This window comes from Plectropomus leopardus, chromosome 3, assembly GCF_026936395.1.
Source record: "Plectropomus leopardus strain MGB_pleo_1.0 chromosome 3, ASM2693639v1, whole genome shotgun sequence".
In the NCBI taxonomy this organism is placed as follows: domain Eukaryota; kingdom Metazoa; phylum Chordata; class Actinopteri; order Perciformes; family Serranidae; genus Plectropomus; species Plectropomus leopardus.
In genome coordinates, this window is record NC_142178.1 from 26,417,165 (window position 1) to 26,437,465 (window position 20,301).

The following is a 20,301-nucleotide window of genomic DNA, read 5'->3' on the forward strand; positions in this document are numbered from 1 at the left end:
TTCTCTTTTTTTTTGGTAAAAATGCTTTATTGGACAAGGAAGATTACAAATCTGATCCCTTGATGGTAACCGTCACCCATCTGATTATACAGGCCAGCTCTTAAAAATGAATTACCACATGGAAAATATTAGCAACCCAAGAGAGGAAAAAAAAAATACAAATGATGAAAACGTAACAAAATATCAAGCCTGTTGAGAGTTTAAAGCACTGAAAACTACATACACAACACAGTTAAAAAGAGAAAATGTTAAGTTAGGACAGAATAAATAGACTTAATAAGACAAAAATGTTAAAAATGTTTCCTAGACGTTCAGGAAGGTTAGGGTTGCATATTCCAATAAAAACATCTCTAATGCTGATCTGTTTTGCAAACCATAGTACTGGACTGTTTCAGTGTAACAAAGACAAGAGAGACAAGAAGCAAGTGTGTGTGTGTGTGTGTGTGTGTGTGTGTGTGTGTGTGTGTGTGTGTGTGTTGTGTGTGTGTGTTTGCGCGCGTGTCCTCATTTAAACAAGACATCACGTGAATTCATTTTCTGAAGACCAAGGCACTCAACTTTCACATCAAATACTTGTGTACACCAAATTTTGAGCAATTGCCACTGCCACATACAGTAAAAAGTAACTTGTTTGGGTTTCAGTCGTGAGTAACTCTTGTAGGTGCAGTAACTGTTTAAATTTAGACGTCACGACTACTCAACATTCATCCCCGTTATTTCAAGCACTGGTCAACAGCACTTTCTGTACAGGTCATCACGAGTCATGATCTTTTAATTTTTTACACAATACTTTTGTAACCATCTGAATATACAGTCATAAAGTTAGTGAGAAATACAAACATCTACTTAGGAGTGTTTTTGTTCATTCTCTTGAAATACCAGTTCAACAGTGTACCTATCTCTTCACAATCAGAGTGAGTTGAGTAAAGTACAAACAGTTATAACACTAACGCGATAAGTATGAAATCAACTGACACCAGTTTCATGACTAATAATTGTGCGTGAAAGTGACACAGACAGAAGCCTGAGCGTGGTTTTTAACAGTAAATGAGTGGTCCCCACATTAATCCTCTTAGACATCTCTGTTACCATGATTGTTGGATCTGAGATGCAACCTTTAAGCCTTCTCCAGTGACTTATAGTACTCCTTCAGCACGGCCCAAGCCTTTGGCGCCATGAAGCCGTCAGGAGGATTCTCTCCCTCGCGAGCCATTTTACGCATACGTGTGCCTGAGATGAAATCGTAATCTTGATGGCTGCAGTTTAAAAAAAGAGAGAGGAAAAGGAGTTTTGAGTAACAGACATATTTCAATCAATGAAAAGATGCTTATCAGCAGCACGGGAAACGTGAGCCAACAATAACTGCACCGAGGCGTAGGAGCCGGCCAGTAAGCAAACACAATCCAAAGTCCCAAAACAAAGAAGCTGTTGTAAGATTATACATCCCACTAGGATTGTCCTCATTAAGTTATTTTAACCTAAATGTTTGTTAAACATTTATCTGAAATATTGAAATAACGGCTGTAGACTACTAAATTTGGCAAGCCTTAATTTTCACAAATACTGATACTTGATACTTGCCTGGTCCAAATACTGCAGTAGTACAATATAAATAAAAGTTTAACTGAGGGGAATGCGATTCCTGAAATTGATTTGACATGATCAGGAAGACAGAAGACACATCACTGTTGAAACTGATGAAACTACACTTACAATTGTGCAGGACTGTTACAGAGAGGAGCTTCTTTCCTCATATATGACCATTAGTTGAGTGCAGAGAACACACAAACTTGTCAGACAAGTTTGATTTTTCCCTGTCATCTAGTAAGTCACAGAATAAAATGAATTGGCGATCGTAATGGAAAGTAGCGCTACATCACTGGCAGGCTAAAAAAACAGTAAAATTTATTGCATCACTGATATCAAACACATCACAAACAAACCAAAAAAGCCAGCCTTTCAAACTTTTTGAAATGGCATCCCTCCTTCTTTCGAAATGAAATATGTCAGTCCTTAATAAAGTCCTCTTGCATGTTGTAAGGTTGGTGCATATGCTGCCTGTTTTTGTAGAGTCTCTTTTATTGTTGATTTTTCAGCAGTCTCTTTGGGTGCTGCTGGACACAACGGTCACAATTATCTCCATAATGGAAATTCATCACAATCAACTTATTGTGTTTTCTATCACAATTTGCAATCAAAGCTGTGATGCCCCTGGGACACCTGTCACTTCCTGTTTATCCTGCCTGTGCTCCTTGTTTCAGGATCTCCCTCCCTGCTCGGCTCCTCAAACCTCGTTGTTGAGATTCACCTCATCTGTCACAAGTCTATTTAAGCCTGGCCATTTTCAAGATGGATCCCTCTCTCCCTGGTGCCTCTCAGGTACCCAACATGGTTTTGTTTGGTTTATTTGGTTAGAACACCTCACCACTGACTACTGACCTACATCTTGGTTTGCTTTTGTTGTGTTACCTTTAATACATTTATTGTTAATTTAAATGGTTACCGTGTGATCCTCCCTTTTTTGTTACGCTCTTGAACGCACTGGGCATAACAAAGCGTTTATCAATTCATCCCTTGCACAAGCGTGCTACTGCAATACTAGCTGCAACATTTATTGAGTTTTTTAAGTTTGGCGTGTTGGAGTAGAAGTGTAATTTATATGCCAGTGTTTAAGATACTTCATGGGTCTTTACTACTCACTGTCTGCCACAGAATCATTTTTATTACTGCCACTATGAGCTGCCAAAGTCACAATTTTTTTAATCCCACATGCAGAGACTTGAAGTTAAACACATGTAATTAATGTGTTAAAAACACATACCCTCACTTGAGTTTTGTTTTTAATTTTAACCCAGAATGTTTTCTTGCAATTCTGGTGGACAGTGGGTGATAAAACTAACAACAAATATGTTAGACAGTCAATTTACTATGAAAAAAAAAAAATGACACACAGGGGCGCTTTTAGTGTCCCCTACATTCACTGGTGCTCCTGGAGGAGGAAAGAAGTCATTTAAAAAAGAGCAGTTATTATAACATAAGCCCACATTCATTAGAGGTGTTTTAATTTTAATGATCCATGTGAGTGCCAGGAATTCACACATTTGCGCCACACTCTACCTGCAGAATAAGGCATATTTTTTCCCTCCCTAAAAAAAAAATTTCTTATTCTCTGTCAAAGAAAACATCTAACATTGCTATTTAGTGATTAATGAAACACTGACAGAAAACCTGTATCAACACTTTTGGGTATCACATACTATTGTGACACATCACTAAACTTCTGTCTGCATGAAGGAATGCAGCTGTGATGCACTTCAAACACTGAGCGGAAAACCAAATGCTGTCAGAAAGCTTCTTTCCGATAATCGGATTGTAGGTTTCCCTTATTCAAACATTTTTCAAATATTTTGATGTCTTCTCAATCCTCCTTCTATGACAAACGGCTTCTCGCTGCATGTTTGGTTCAGAAAAGAAATGAACGACTTTGTTTGAAGCGAGCAGCCAAGGACAGTCTTCATCTCAGACTGGTGCTGAGCGGAGCACTGGCACAGGTTCATCACATCTTCACTAGCCTCATCTATAAATTACTGTCAGGGATAATCAAGACAGTTTCAGACATCTTGTAAGCAGACATTTACACTTATCTGCTCTGAACTGACATTCAGAGAGGGTCCTGCTGTTTATGAAGTCACTTTTCTAATTGCTATCACATGACAGAGCACATCGCTTTGCTCTGAAGCTGTGAAGAAGACCTAGCAGTTCACATGGCGTGAGGTAGAAGAGCTTCAGGCGAATTCCTCAGAGAACATTTTTATACAGTGTCCAATTAAAAACAGCTTGCTGTGATCCGAGCCATTACGCTGAGGAGGAAGATTGAGGGGTATTGCTGGTGATTAGGAGAAGCATCCATATTCCTCCTGAAATTTGGCAAGGCGCTGTCAGTGTGCATGAGAGAATGGAATGCCATAAATCTAACTGAGTGACGACAACAGACTTTGGAAATCCAGTAACCATCTTGCATTTCTCATTCCAGCTTTAGCCTTAGGATGATACCGAGACACTGGATCAATAAGATTCCATTAAACATATACAGTGCAGTGTGCTTTATTGGAGGGAGTGATTTACTGATTTCACCTGACATTCAGAAATGGGTTTAGAAGTTCCTTGAAGGGGTGATTGACGAGCTACAAAGCAAATAATACATTATATTTGCATACTTTTGTATTGCACTCAAACATGTACAACATTATTGTATAGTTTGCCTACAATTGTAAAATGTAAACAGTTTGCATATATTGATAGGGCTTTTTGTTTTGTATTCTTTCTATTTTTGAATTTGTATTCTTTCTATTTTTTTTCTGGATTTATATTACCTTCTGCCTATTTATGGCATCACAGGTTTAACGACTGGGTGAAGCTGTTTTAGTGTAGGTGTGAGTTAGTCAGGACTGTGGAATGACTTGGTGTTGGATGGTAGCTGCCGCTGCTGTGTCAGCTCATGCTAAGTGGGCTGACGTTTAACAGAACCCAGAGGAGAGCAGCTGTGGTGACAGCAGCAACAGAAAGTTTGCTTATCCAGCAGGGACTCGGGGCAGTTTAGGATGAGACCCATGGTGCAAAAAAGATCAAATGCAGGTATTGCTTAAATGGAGACATTGCAATACTACCTGGTGCTGGATTGTTTCAGTACCCAGCCCTAATTTTTAATTTCTTATTTTTCACGCTAACCACACTGTATTTCATTACACAGTTGCTTGTGTATGAGACAAATAAAAGCTTGAAATCCCTCAATTTAGGACTGATGATAACAAACTTATTTATTTCAATGTGTCCTCTCTACTTTAGTCATTAACTTAGACTGACTGTTACTGGTATTGATACAGAATATAACCCCATAAACAAGTCTTGATCATCCCTCCCCCCTTTCCGATACATGAGAGGTTTTCTCTCCTAAACTGATGAAAGTGTTTCAAACTCAGAGCAGGAAACAGTTTTTGTTGTTGTTGTTGTTGTTTTGCATCTGCTCATGTCACAATTTCAAAGTGGAGGAAAGCTAAACATATGTTTGGTCATATTTAAAGTAGCACTAAAAGGAATAGATGTTCCCAGTCAACAGTTTGGTTGGACCCAACGTCATGAATATGCATCATGGAAAACAAAGCAAATCTTGTGATTAGTTTGGCCATATTTAGTTTTAACATTCCTGGTTAGCACAGCTGAAGTTGCATCAAATCCGGACAAGAGGCGGTGAAACTGCATGATTTTTGTTAGTCATCATGAGCAGTGTTCGTACACAGACTTTAATTAATGGCAGGTCTCTGTAATTTTTGAGCAACATCAAAGCTCAAACTAATTCGCAAAACCTTTTAACTCAATAAGAAAGAAAAACAATTCCTGTTATTCTTGGCTTTGTGTTCTGCCGTAGATGGAGGAGAAGAAGGAAAGAAAATGGATGAAAGGGCTTTTTTAAAAAACAAGACAGGCCTAATGAGTAATTAATTTAGAGAATGTAATTTCTGTTTAGGCTGCTTGTTCTAAATCAACAAATAGACTATTTAATGTAATGTGAGTGAGCACTGAGGCTCTACACTAAAACTATTTCTGGATTCCAAACCTTAATTCACTTTAAGACTATGGGAACCAGGGTGGTATACAGGCTTTACAAAAAATAAGAGTATAACCATAAACAAGTACTCACTTTTTGGGGTCATAAAAGTCCATTGCCCTTTTGACCTTGTTGTAAGCGGCAACCTTAAATGGTACAATCTCCAGGGTGATAAGGCCAGGAGCCATGGTGAGGACCTTGGCGCCGTGAGTGGGTTCGTACAGGTCCTTTCCTGTATCAGGGTGTGGCATGCCTGCAGGGTCACGGCCCACAATGTAGAAGTTGGCTCCGGCCACCATTCGTGCTCTGCAATGCCACTGAACCTGTGGACAAGAAAAAAGGAAAGAAAACTGTGAATGCTGTTGGAAAAAGTGATTTTTGTAGGGCTAAAAAGAGGAATAGCATTTTTTTTTATTCTACATTATATTTTTAAAAATTGTTACTCTTAATAGACTTGGGCAGGATCTATTTTTTTCATATTTTCAAGCCGTCCTGAAATTTCCCCAGAGTACATCGTGAAAGATGGTATTTGTTTAAAAATTGTAACCGTGTGTATGACATTGTCTTGACTACAATACTGTGTATGTGAGTCTGAGCCTAATTTGACAACTCCCCTCCATTTACAGTCGCCATCTTTTCTTATTTCAGTTGCGTGTTTCACTAGTAGTGTCTAACCTCTAGTGGTGCGTGCTGTGCACTACATCATCTCAATACAACATCTCTGTATCAGTTTAATAGAAAGAGGAGTGTACCATAACACTGTGATACTGCCCAAGCCTAATTCTTAATGGGATGGTTTGTCCAAATTGTGTTTATGTTTAATAGTTTGGCATCAGCTGTCTTAGGCTACCTGGTCATGGGTGCTACTAAATTTCACTTCAACTCAAAATAGTTATCCATATCCAGCCAGTGTCCAGCCTTTAGGAATTTACATTCACTACAGACACTGATGTTTTATATTTCTCCTTACCAGTAACCACTAAATCTCCACTTTACTCCTTGACACTAAAACTGCTGCCATTGGGTTCTTGCCATGCAGTTTGTAAATTTTAGGAGACACAATTTTCAGGTTGGGCTTAAAAAACAAGGGGTATCAGTTTTCAGTGTGTTGCTACAGAATATTCTGGTCGGATGAACACTGGATAGATAGTTTGAGTAGTTTTTGGCAGGCAGACTAAGGGTACATGTTATTTTTAATGGTTAAACAAGGTCAGAGCAATGATACTAAAGCTGGAGCTGAGTCTGGTTTTCCTAACCTCCCATTCAGAAGTAAATTCACTGTCTGACATCCACCAGCCTCCAATCTCCTCTCAATAATTTGCACTGTAGTTTTCCAATTATCCTAAGTGAATGATTAAAAGATTCCCAGCTACACAGCCACGCTCAGTCACACGAAGAGGTTCGTGTATGGCAAGGAAACACTTAACAGGCCGCCTCAAGACAATTGCAAATCCCCTTTCCTGCCATTTTTCACTCCAAAAAAATCTGCAGACACCAAGTAGATGACAGCCACACTCCCTGCGTCTGTTATCATTTCCCAGAGCTGTAGCCACATTGTTGCCTGTCAATTTTTGAAGAAAATGTTCAAAATAAACCGAAGGCATGTAACTGCAAATACAACATTCTTGATATTTACCTCAGTTGGCCCAGCGTACATCATGGGTGAGGGGAAGATAGCCACGATAGTAGAGTCTGGATTCAGGATGCCCTCCTCCAGCACAGCGGCGTGCTGCTTCATCCGCCAAGGCAACGGCACATCGTCGTCCTTGGTCCAACCTCCCAGTGGGTGGAGCAGCAGAACGGGCCGACGGTAACCTCGCTCAATGAGACGCTTGTGGGTGTCCTGCATCAGAAGAGCATGGCCGTTGTGGACTGGGTTGCGGAGCTGGAAGGCAAATACAGCATCTAAACAGAGAGAAAAAAAACAAGGTGAGAAGGGTTTGTTAAACTGCGACCAAACTCATCTGAACACATCTGTACAAAACAAACAAAAGGCCACAGTGTACCCAGAGATAATCAAGCAGCTCAGTGCCCGACCACTGAAACCACAAACAATGAAGTACTGAATCACACCAGAGCATTCTCTGCCACAACTTCCCTACCCTGTGTCCCTTACTCCTTTCACAAAGACTAAACAAAGAATAAAAGCAAAGAAATGAGCAGATTACCCAGTGTGTCTTCTCCTTTATAAGAAAATAAAAGCAGTTTATAAATATTGTGACACTTCTGTCTCAGTAAAAGACCTTGATTCAAGATTTTGTCACTGTTTTAATTTACTTCTGGCAGAAAATGAACAAGAACTAACGGAACTTGGCCCATACCTGCATTCATTTCTTTAAACTTCTGTTTGAGCTCAGTGGGTGTCAGTCGGTACTGATCCAGTTCGTCGTTCCAGTAGATCTTATCCAGAACCTGCAGGTCTCCGCCGACAAGCCAGTCCCCACTTTCCATCACCATCTGAAATAGGAGTCACAGTGATTATGACAGGGAACACAACTCAAACACAATCCAGACTACAAGACACTGTGGTCCATTTAAAAAAAAAAATCCAGTGTGCTGGAAACAGGCCAGCGTGACTCCTAATAAAACTCCCAAGTTATTACCCAGTTGCAATGGGGACACGCCAGCATAAATCAAAGTCTCCGTGTGTCGTTAAATAGTCAACAAAAATCTGCGCTCTCCTGCACTTGGCCACGTCTGCTACCTTAATTTCAAGAGCAGAGTGGAGGCAAAATCAGATTGTTTTCCACAATAAAACCTGGTGATGAGCTTCATGACCACGCTGGAAAGAAATTTTCCTCTCAAGAGATTAATCTAACAATATCACCGAAGTGCTCAGGATCCAGGAAAAAGCTGCTATTGTTTCAGGCAGTAACATTCGCCTGCCTCTTGCAGCATTTATGAGACTGTAGATAGAGTTACTGAAAAGACTGGCCTGTGGGATGTTAATGTGATACAAAGTGACAATTCTCTATAGGCAATAAAATAAATACAGAAAGAACAAAAAAAAAGGCCACAAGTGAAACATGAAGTGTGTAAACCTTGCAAAAAATACATTTTGGAAGGGGCTAAAAAAAGACATCGCTTATTTTATTAACATGTAATTTATCATGTAAAATAATACGAAAATACTGATATCCATACTTTGCAAACGAACTGATTTCAGTTTGATCTGGCAAGCTACACATAAAAATCAGAAAGTTGTCAGCAGCAGGGGTGTCTATGTGATATGATCAATAACCGCTTGGCTCCATTGCAAGAAGTTTTCAGGATCGTATTGTGATTTGTTTTCCACACTCAATTAATCCAACCTGTCTGCCGCTGGCCTGGGAAGAGTCATGAATGATGCTTAACAGTCTTTTTCTTTGGGGAGATCAACAGCAAAGACAAATCACAATTTATTCCCTAACATAAGTGAATGGAAAATATAATGTCTGTGTGTGAATACATCAAAGGAGCTGGTCTACACGTACACATGTGCTCTGTTTAACTGTTGTAAGAGCCCCAGGACTTTTCATGTGAAAAGGACCCTGGCCAAATAAACACACTACACCGTGGTTTCCGATGAGAGGGGCTCCTGTCTGACTGACGGACAGGTAAACAGGAAAAAGTGGATTAAGTACATGTAATATGGAGCAGGTCGTGTCTAGTTGAAAAGAGACGGGATAAAAAAAAGTTGTAGCGACCCGCACAGAGGTGTGCTGACAGACTGGCTCCGGCACAGGGAGTTAAACATACACTTGTGTATACATACACACACTCTTTAATGAGTGACACCTTAATCACGGCAAGCTGAACACACATGTTCAGCTGTGGCAAGTTAAGGGTGGATAAAGAATGGCAGTTGTGGAAATACAGAGTTTAAAGCCAGCTCTGAAGCATCAGGTGTTGACACTGGAGAGTTGTGGTACCAATTTATGAATCTGGCAGCCTCTTGTATCCTAAAACACATTAGCGAGCCAGATTTAATCATGAACAAGGTGAGATAAAAAAGATATCTGCTGAGAGGAAAAATGATTACAAAGTAGGCTGAAATATTAAGACAGCTGCAGTCTAGATCTCAAGTTAATCCCCATCTAGAATTTGTAGCCGCATGAAATCACTAAATACCAGGTGGATTACTATTAGTTCTTCTGGCTCTTTTGCAAATATACAAGTAGCCGTAAAACAGCAATAATCCCAGTATTTTTGCTGGTATTCATAGGGGGCCACCATGGTAAAATCTCTGCCATGATAACACAATAACGATAATAATTACTTGATGTAACTCTGGTTTATGAGTGCAAGATCGCAAGATCTACAAAACAAGGAAGAGGGAGGGAGATGGCTCCTAGAGATGCAAAATAGATGTGATCCATGACCAGATTATCATAGTTTATAAAAACACGATATGTACAGCCTATACCACAGACCTGCCAATGTGAGTCAGCTGTATTGCGTCCCTGTAGCTGTTAATAGAGAATCCAGTCTGCAATGTAGCTAATACATCACTTCTGATCAACCAGATAATTGTACAAATAATATATACTATACTGTATTATCAAATAAAGTTTTTGAATTATGTCTACCCTTCTGTCCATATTTGAGGCTCCCTCTCACACACACAATATGTCTTTCTCTCTCCCCCAATATATTTCCATTATATTTAGGGATAATTAAATTAAAAGGCCTTCAAATTTTGACATTTTAGAGCAAGTTCTAAGTGCCAAATCTAATCTAAAATCAAGACCTAAAACCAACTCACATATCCTATTTTACAAATTGCTTAGAGGTCTCACTGTACACCAGCAGCAATAGTTGATAAGTTATGTACTCTGTAGCTGACTGGACTGAACTCTCTCCAGAGGTCTGTCTGTATTCAGTGGGACATTTGACAAACTTCCTCTAAGACACCTCAGTGTGTTTGTCACGATAGAGTCTCAAGGAATTCAGACTAATACATATGATAATAAACAAACTGAAAACAAAGAAAATCCTCTTTCCCATTACTTTATCTGAGTAAGAAAAGGGAATCCACAACAGTTATAAGACAGTTTTTTTGTATTATCAATTGAGGGTTTTGTAATAATACCTGATTTTAGAAGGTGCCTACTTCGTGATCCATGCTATGGGCATAAATAGTGATGAATAAATACATATATCTAAAATAATACCTGCAGTTTAGAAAACTAAATTTCTATAAAAGGTAATGGAAAATGACTCCCCCCACTGTTGTGTCCGAACATTACCCCCACAGTAATCTTTCTGTTCCACAGGAAACACTGAATCCTGAGAGCAATGGTACTTAAAATTAGCTAGACAGATTAGCAACTTTTAAATGAGACAAACTATCTTTGTAACACCAGACCGCTGCGTTCTTTTCCTGCTACAAGCCAGTGCCACTTTCCACGGGGTGTGTAGGATCATTTCAGGACGTTATCTCGCCACTGAGTCTACCTGAGCCCGCAGCAGTCGATAGGACACAGATGGAAACAATTCCCGGGTATATTTGGAAAAGGGTTGGGTGAGCGGAAAGGTGGAAGCTGGCAGCCTGTTGAGCTGAGCAGCACAATCTCAAAACGTATTTGGTGGAGGCTGAGCAAGAGGCTCAGCATCCAAATATAACACCTGCAAAATGAGGGTGGACCAAAAAAGATCAAGTGATTATACTGGGCGTCCTGACAGATTGCGAGAAAAGCTCTACTCCTCCACCTATTCAGTCTTTCCATAAGCAATGTGAAGAGGCCAGCTCGGATCTGTGTTCTATCAGTGCCGAAGCCAGGGAGGCAGTTTGCTTTTGCATGCAGAGTGTTTATCACATAGCGCACTGAAACAGACCGCCTGCAGCTCTGCGATGCTGCTTAGTGCTTTCACCACAGTTGAACTTTGGGGTTTTTCATAGCATTTCCAACACATTAGCTCACATAATAAATTCAGTTTTAAGAGAATGAAATCAACCTTGATGTAAGGGTGGTCCTTGCATGTGGTGCCCCACTGGCGTGCACATCGCTCTTCTTTGCGGTGTTCATAAAACTCGGGGTTACGAAGGATGGCCACTCGTCTGCCCTCGTAGACCAAGGCCATAGCTGTCACGCCATCTAAACGGTCTTTGTCTGCAGTGGACACTGGCAGCACCACAGGCACCGACAGGTTGATGACGCCGCCTAGGATAAAGAAAAAACAAGAACATATTTATGAGGGAAAAAAGGCATATTTATGCAGAGAAAAATAAAAATAAAATAAAATAAAATAAAATTATTATTGACATAATAATAATAATTTATTATCATTAATTATTATTACAAAAGGTGACATATAAATGGCTTGTTTTGTCTGACCAACAAATCAACAAAGATACTCAGTTTACTATCAAGTACAGTTTAGGCATTTAAGACTGAATTAAAAATTCATTTGCTGTAAGTATGAAAAATACATGCATAAAATCATCACTTTTTGAAGGTAATACAATTTTGACATTTTTGCTTGAAAATTACTGACACTGAGTTATTGTTGTTGACCAACCAATCTAAAATTTGTTTCTGCTCTAAAATACATAAGAGTGTACTGCTCATCCTTTTGTTATCCAATGAGTTAAAATCCTATTTGGCCACGTTTATGACCACTAGTAGAACACTTTTCAAGTATTAGTGATCCAGCCACTGACCTCCTTATAAGTGGATGACCACTCTACTACCGAAGCAACTGCTGTGAAGTGACATTTTTTGAGTAGTCCTGTCTTTCACTTAAATTGTGCTTGACTGGGGCAACATGATACACAGTTTTGTCGCTATTTCCATGCTATTCCACTAACTGCAGTTGTTGGCAGTAACACACCAAGACGTAAAGAACAAGACAAGAATGTCACGAAAATGAAAAGAAATGTATTCAACACAGTTTTTAGCCTCAAGGATGGACACAATGTGCTTTGATGGGAAACATGAAATGTGACCATAACTTTTCTTGTTTACAAGAAAACTCCACAGGGTGCCTTTAATATTGGATAAACGATCCAAGAAAAATAATGTAAAGGACCCCAATGCAAAGCACCAGGGCACTCAAAGCAGACAGCCTACAAAAGGCAGGTTAAAACGTTCAAAGGTTACTCAACAAAACCGCTCAACCTTTCTGATCAAGTTTCCATTCTGTACCCCTTCAGGCTAAATGTGGGATATACAGCTAAACCACAGGCTACAGTGAGTCTTCAAGGCTGCAATTTAAGAAACTAGAGGAGAAAAATCCCCTCTTAAGCTAAGCTAGGGCTTGACCCTCCGTGCAGTGACAGCGTTCTGCTGGCGGGTTCATTTTTGCCGTCCAGGTTGATGAAAACATTTGGACCGGCATGGTTTTCACATCAGATCAATTGCAGAGTAAACCAGAAGGGACGCTGACTAGTTCTGCCCCCACCTACCCCTAGACCCTCTTCTCGTCCCTCTGTCACAGTGTAGAGCTTCCAGATGGTTCCAATAAAACACACACACACACACACACACACACACACACACACACACACACACACACACACACACACACACACACACACACACACACCCACACACACCCACACACACACACACACACACACACACACACACACACACAAGACTGCCAAATGTCCAGGCGAGAGATACACAAGCTAGGGTTTGGGTCTCTGTTTATTTCTGCAGACTATCTGATTAGCCAAACATGCACTTTTCTGCTTCCCAACCAGTTTTAGAGTTATAGTGTGATCCATCTTTTCACAGTGATATCATTCTTTCACTGTCAAATCCCTGGAAGGAAGCGAAAATGGACAAATGGTGGTGTGTGGTGTCAATCAATACAGAAGCCTCTTCCTCTGCATCCCTTTCCCTCCGGACGGACAGGAAAAGAGGAATCAAGATTTTTCACATCAATATATATATTTTTGCCTCCAGACAGCTCAGTTTCTAGCTATCTTTCTCAGGAAAGAACTTAAATTGTTAAGTTGTAAGAACTTGATGGTTTTATCCTTCAGCAAGGACAGAAGTTGTAATATACACTTGTCAAAATCTGAAAATGAAATACAGTCTTTTTAACTGTAACTTTCAATTTATTTTATGTATTTTTCCTTTTACTGCGAGTGAAGCAAAATATTTGGCATCACAACACACAACTGGGGTCTGAGTGGTCATATGGGCAATAAAAGAAAATTGACTTGCTCTTGGAATTTCAAACAATACATGAAAAATTGCTGTAATTAAACCAAGAGTCTCTACACCCAATGTGATAGTCGCTTTCTGAAAAGTGCCGAAAAAGCCAAGGCATGCCTGAGACTTGATTTTCAACTGGACCTATTACTTCACCAACATGATTTACAACATCATCATTCTTAAAACTCTGCATTAAATCATTCCTGAGTATATCAATGTGTCATTCTGCCACCTGGCTTAGCTGTACATCATTGCTGTGTAATGGAGCACTACTTCAGCATGTCAGTCTGCAGGAAAAAAAACAACTAATTTAAGCCTCTAAGCACATCCAACAGTATGAAATATGTACTGCTGTTTGTAGGGACACATGCAGAGTATTTGTTAATCTAATTTAACACCCCATTTAATCAGTGCTCAACTTTTATTGGAATATTAAGTTTTAAAAAAAATGTAAGAGGGGAACACAGAGAACTTCAGCCAGGGTTCCCACAACTTTTTAGCTATGATTTTTCAAAACTTTGCCATAATATTTTCCCACATTTCTATGACTTGATTTAAGTGGTTTAAAATAGGCAGGGCTATATCGCAATACGGACATATTTTATTAAAAATGCACTTTCCAGCAACTTACAGATAAGCAAACTAAGCAACTTTTCTCACCTGTTTAATATATTACATATTTATGTTATATATATTATTATATTCCCACCACCAACTACATGCATATGCCAATAGACCAGATCGGCACATATGGGTTCTTTGCAAAATGTCACGGCTGCACCCCTTTCTGGGGGATAGAAAGCCAAAGATCAGATAGATGTCAATGAAATTTGAGGTGTGTTTAGTTAATAAATAGACATGTTTTATAATTGTTTTGTGACCTCACCTGAACCTGAGCACCTGTGTTACCTTATTAACGTTGGTTCAATGCTGTCATGTCCTGTCAGTCTTCCCCCTTAAAAGTGGATCAGTGACCCAAACAGATATTGCTTATTTGGACACCTATACGTGTATAGCTGTCCTGATCACTATACTTTTGTTTTAATAAACGACTACTGTTAAGCTAAGTGTTGTCTGTGAATAAGCCACCTGCTAATAAACCAATAGATAACTGTTTCATCTTTAGACTGAGATGTAAACTCATCTTTGTGCCTCAAGTCTGAGTGTGAAAGCCTTGGTTTACCCACGACACACTTGCTTTTTGGCATTTTCCTGTTTCTGTCTGTATGTGACAGGACCTTTCTTTCCCCAAAAGGGGCGCAGCACTAGATTTTAATTTTGTAATAAAAAAGAACATATTTACGGTAATGTTAGACATATTGGAATTGTTATGAATTGTTATTTTAATTCAGCTAAAACACAAGAAACTTGTGCTCCAGAATATATGAACATATTTTAAACTATAGTCAAAACTATGTATTTTCGAAACTTTTCCAAAACATTCTGTCTATTCAAAACCATTTCTAAGTATGGAAACAGATTTTGGAATGTCATGATTTTTAAGGAATTTTATAACTGTGGAAACCCTTTACAGCTGACAGACATCTCAGGTTCAACTGGCAAAAATAATAATAAAATTATTCAGAGTCAAATGATAGACACAAATCAATTAACCCTTTGTCTATCAGCTAAGAGAAAAACTAAAAGGACAAATAGACCAAGAGCACATGTTGGGGCACACAGTGCTCAGTTTCTAGTGTATAAGGAGGTACAATATGGTATGGGTGTAAAAGACATGTACTGATATCCCGACAATGCTATCCGCTATTTCTCAGCAATCCATTTTATAAGCACTCATCTCCATCTAGTGCCTTTTCTCAAGTACAGCAACAGCAAACCACATTTTACGATGAAATATCAAAATTTTCTTCACCTTAAAAACACATGACATCTTACCATCCAAGAGACAGTCAAAATGGAGACATTGCAAATACTCTCTCTCTCTCATGAAGCCATTCAGAGGAGTGGCCCAGCCTTCAGCCAGCACCTGCACCCACTGCATGTCCACCTGAGGATCACATACAGTCATATACAGTGAGTTACTTATTGTCCATCAACTATTTATACGCAGTTTATATGAAATAATATGGGCACATGTATTGGTGGGGAGATAAATGACAAATTACTACTATTGATACAGTATATACAAAGGGTGTCAATAGTAATTTAGTTGCATTTATTTATTAGAGTATCAGAAGCACCTTCCCAATCTGTACAGCAGGTAGAGTCTCTGCATCAGCCTTGGCCAGGTCCAGTTTATTCTCCTGAACGTACAGCTCTTTCACTTCATAAGATGCATCAACAGGGACTATATCCTGAAAAAAAGTGAAATCATCACAAAAACATCTTACATAAGCAGGACTCTGGTAAAGGTTTACTATTTACTAAAGAAATATTGATATTAATAATACACTGCAGATGCAGTCACACCAACATTCATACAAATATGAGGTTTCACTGCCCCCTTGTGGCCAATAGAGAAATGAGGGCACAGTTTAAAGTTAGAGTTAAAACTCCCAGCCTTTATGTGTCTCCATAATGACGGTCACATAAATATCAATTAAATGGGAATAGAAACCAATAGTAGTTGTTTCTAAACACGATAAACATATTTTAAACATGTCAAAGTGGGATTTTTCTTCCCCCTTACCCTCTCCTGAAGCAGGTCAACAAGCTGTTGTATGCATTCGTTCACGCTGCAGGAGTCAGTCTTCAGCACCAGCTCTGGGGCCTCTGGCTTCTCGTACTCTGAGTCAATCCCAGTGAAACCTGATCAAATAGAGGGAAATAAAAATGCAGTCTGAACTTTCTCTTAAATAAACATCACCTAACCAACATGAAAAGCTTGTTTTTGTTCTACTTCCATAATTGTATGGGTTTAATATGCACACTATTTATAAAAAGGTATCCTATTGCAATACTTTAATAATAGCCCTTGTGAATCCTTTTTTCTTGAAATGCCATTTTATCAATAATCATAATTAATAACTATTCTATCCAGACTCTAGAATCAAGAATTATTACATAAGAGGGTCTTGTAGAGTTGCAGCCGGAAAACAGTGATTTAAGTTCAAATTATTCATGTTTCTGGGGGACTAAAGCAGAGCTTTAGAGAACAAGTCACGACTGAATTCCATCTCAATCACAAACAAATGTCTCAACATCCGAAGACCAAAAAGGGGCCTCTAAGGCCAATCCACTCTACAAATATGACACGAAATCCAGGAGACTGGGTTGATAGTACAGCGCATAAGCTCTCATATTATCACAATTATGTATTTTATGAGAAAAGCATTGACTGTCTAACATGATTGGTATATACCATACAATTTATTTTCAGATATGGGGGAAAGTCAGATTTTACCTCTGAGGACCATGAGTGGTCAAATCCGAGATGACCTCCAGCCATCCGGACTTAATGTTCAATGGTCTAATTTTGGAACTAAACAGTGTAGGAAAATAATCATTTCCAGCTGAATTGGGGATAACCATTCATTGGTGAGACTGCCAGAATTTAAGGAAAACCATTTAGGGTAAGGTAAAAAAAAATTACTAAAAAATGAGAAATCAATTGAAATTTGCACGTGGCCACCGAGTGGTGTCACTGTGGTGAATTTAGTTGCATATTTTTACTATATCTCCAGGAACCATACTTACATTACCAAACAGGAAAAAATCACCAATTTGTTTGTTTTGCCTTCATCTAAAATGAATATATGCCATCAGTTTATGATCAACCATGGATATGTCATTACCTATTAAAATGAGCAGATTACTGTATTTGGCACACAAAGTATTTATCTTTTCCCGACCCAAAGGTGTGTACATTCATTTCATGTATGTGGCATTGCTTAATGTATTATGAAAAGCTGAAGCATGTAAATTGTGTGTAAAAAAAAAACAAACAGTCACAGCAGTTAACAATACACAAATGACTAATGACACAATGTCAATAGTAACCTCTTGTCTCATACTGTAGCGCTCTAAATAAATTGCTCCTGTTCTTTGTGCAACCTGTTATAAAAACCGAAAACAGGTCAGATTTTCAGCACAAATCTTGTCTCATTTGATTTTATTGAGCTCAGAGGCATCTGAAAATGAATGGTCATCCCAAAATTAGATGGAAATGACAGGTTCGATGTTTTTCTACACTTTGTTTCCAGAGTAAAATGCATCTGAAAATTAGATGCAGTTGACTGACATCTTGGATTTGACCTCTCATTGTCTTCAGATGTCAGAACCCCCCACACACACACACACACACACACACACACATCTGGAAATACACATTATGGTATGCACTATCTATGTCAGAAATTTCCATGCTTTTCACATAACTGAACTATATTAGAGCGCACCCCTGCAAAAAGACAACATGCTGCACCACAATGTGAAAAGAAAAACTTCTAACAGTGATGCATCGGTTTTATTGTCATCGTGTCACTTCTGTGAAATTTGACATGATAAGCAAAGTCTATGGAATTATGATATTACATATAACAGCATGAGTCTCTCTGATGAAAATGTAAATGTACTGTAGATTTGTCAGTTAAGCTACATAATACTTGTGTGCATTCACTTTCACAACAAAGTATCAATTAAGTAAAGTTTGACCGGATCTCTGGAATGTCACAGGCCTTGTTTGTACTAAATGGATACATATTAGCAGTATTTAACTATACTCCACCTCTTATCTCCCCTGCTCTGGCTCTCTTGTACAGCCCCTTCACGTCCCTCTGCTCACAGACATCCAGTGGAGCATCCACAAACACCTCAAAAAAAGGCAGCCCTGCAGCCTCATGGATCTTCCTGGCATTGAGGCGATCCTAATAGACAATAATCAAATACACAGTGAGGTACATGCATCATTCAGTCAAAGAGTTACTGAAAGATAGCATGTTATTAAGGCTCATCTAGTTTGGTTACCTAACAATGATATTTGTTTTCTGCTGCAAGAGGACACCATTCACAGCAGTGTGCACAAAATTAGGTCCTACTACAGCAGGCAAAGCTCAGAATTGGTTTCCAATTACGGAAAGTAAAGGGGAAAACAAATATGCTGCTAATCATGCATCACAGTACTACTTTGTATTACTTACGTTACAAGGTTATTTTTTTCATTTAAAATTTACTTTGATAAAGTCACTTTTTTAAATAATAACTCAAAATAATTAGTTCAGTGTGTTAAAAAAAATCAGGGCAAGAACATTTAATTTGCCCTCTAAGGCTCTACTTTAAATCTAACTGCCATCAATTTCAGCAGGATAATGATGATGAACACTGACATCTATAAGTAAGCCAAAAATAGATGTTAAACTTACGATGCTGTAAAAATTAAAGAGTATTTAAATATGGTTAAAGATAGACTGAATAACAGAATGAGAGACAATTTTATTAGCGTATTAGTGAAGTCCAGCCACATTTATCCCTGCGGTCATTGTGCTTTCTTTGGAGTCACTCACCCTGCTGTAGGGAGAGATGAAGCTGGCAATGCAGACCAGACCAGCATCAGCAAAAAGCCGGGCCACCTCAGCAATGCGTCTAATGTTCTCTTCACGGTCCTCTGGGCTGAAGCCTAGGTTTTTGTTAAGCCCCTGACGGATGTTATCCCCATCCAGGGTGTAGCAAGGGATACCGTGACACACCAGGTACTCCTCCAGAGCCATGCTCACTGTGGTCTTCCCTGCACCAGACAGACCTTTGGCACAAAGGAAATTAAATACATTTACAAAACACCTATGAGATGTTATACAGGTGCAGAAAGGACACCTTGAAGATAACACAACCTACCACTCAGCCAAACGGTGCATCCCCTGAACCCGCCTCTTGTACCCACAACCTGCCCACGCTTGTTTCGGCTGACGTGATGAGCTTGATAGGTGACATTAGTTGCACGTTGCATTCCCTGAAACAATCCAGATTGGTCAATTCAGCCCACTTGCAGTCTGATTATACAAAATCACATAGCAGACTCTACAGAAAGGGACCTGCTCTGTATGTAGATATAAACAGCTCATTCTAAGATAATGAAAACACAACAATTCTTATTTCAGGAGATCATAAACGTATTTAAATGCAGTTGTTAATATTACTGCTAATAGATGGCCCTAAATCCTACACACTGGATCTCTGCAATAGGTGATAACTAAATAACTGCCATAGTTACTTTCATTAAACCATTACTATACTGATTATGATTACAGAAAATAGTGGGAAAATGCCCTTTATATTTTACCAAAGCCAAATAATCTGACACATGAAATTTATTATTACATACTGTGATAAGGCTTCAGATCCTAACATTTCAAAATGCTAACTAGTTATCAACTAACTGTTTCAGCTCTATAGGTCTGAGATTATTGTTTGATGTATGTTGGCAGCTGTGTAATGTAATTATGACTATGTTCCAGTACTTAAGTATTTTCAGGGAGTATCCTACTAAAGTTTTTTTTATGTCAACTTTTACATTTACTCCACTATATTTCCTAAATGAAATGTATACTTTTACTCCTATTAATTTTTTTATTTCCCTGAAATATCTTTGTTACT

General features: G+C 38.9%; 1 protein-coding gene across 1 annotated transcript in view; it reads right to left on the bottom strand.

The window, feature by feature from the left end:
* Positions 1–20,301, bottom strand: part of papss1 (3'-phosphoadenosine 5'-phosphosulfate synthase 1) — a 21,919-nt gene continuing 1,618 nt past the window's right edge. The window contains exons 2-12 of the mRNA XM_042484706.2: positions 19,543–19,657; positions 19,215–19,450; positions 18,440–18,578; positions 16,403–16,521; positions 15,954–16,067; positions 15,649–15,760; positions 11,543–11,748; positions 7,927–8,062; positions 7,242–7,510; positions 5,699–5,928; positions 1–1,256 (exon numbers count right to left, since the gene is read on the bottom strand). Coding sequence (XP_042340640.1) covers positions 1,118–1,256; positions 5,699–5,928; positions 7,242–7,510; positions 7,927–8,062; positions 11,543–11,748; positions 15,649–15,760; positions 15,954–16,067; positions 16,403–16,521; positions 18,440–18,578; positions 19,215–19,450; positions 19,543–19,657 — 1,815 coding nt within the window. The 3' untranslated portion in view covers positions 1–1,117. The remainder of the gene's footprint in view (positions 1,257–5,698; positions 5,929–7,241; positions 7,511–7,926; positions 8,063–11,542; positions 11,749–15,648; positions 15,761–15,953; positions 16,068–16,402; positions 16,522–18,439; positions 18,579–19,214; positions 19,451–19,542; positions 19,658–20,301) is intronic.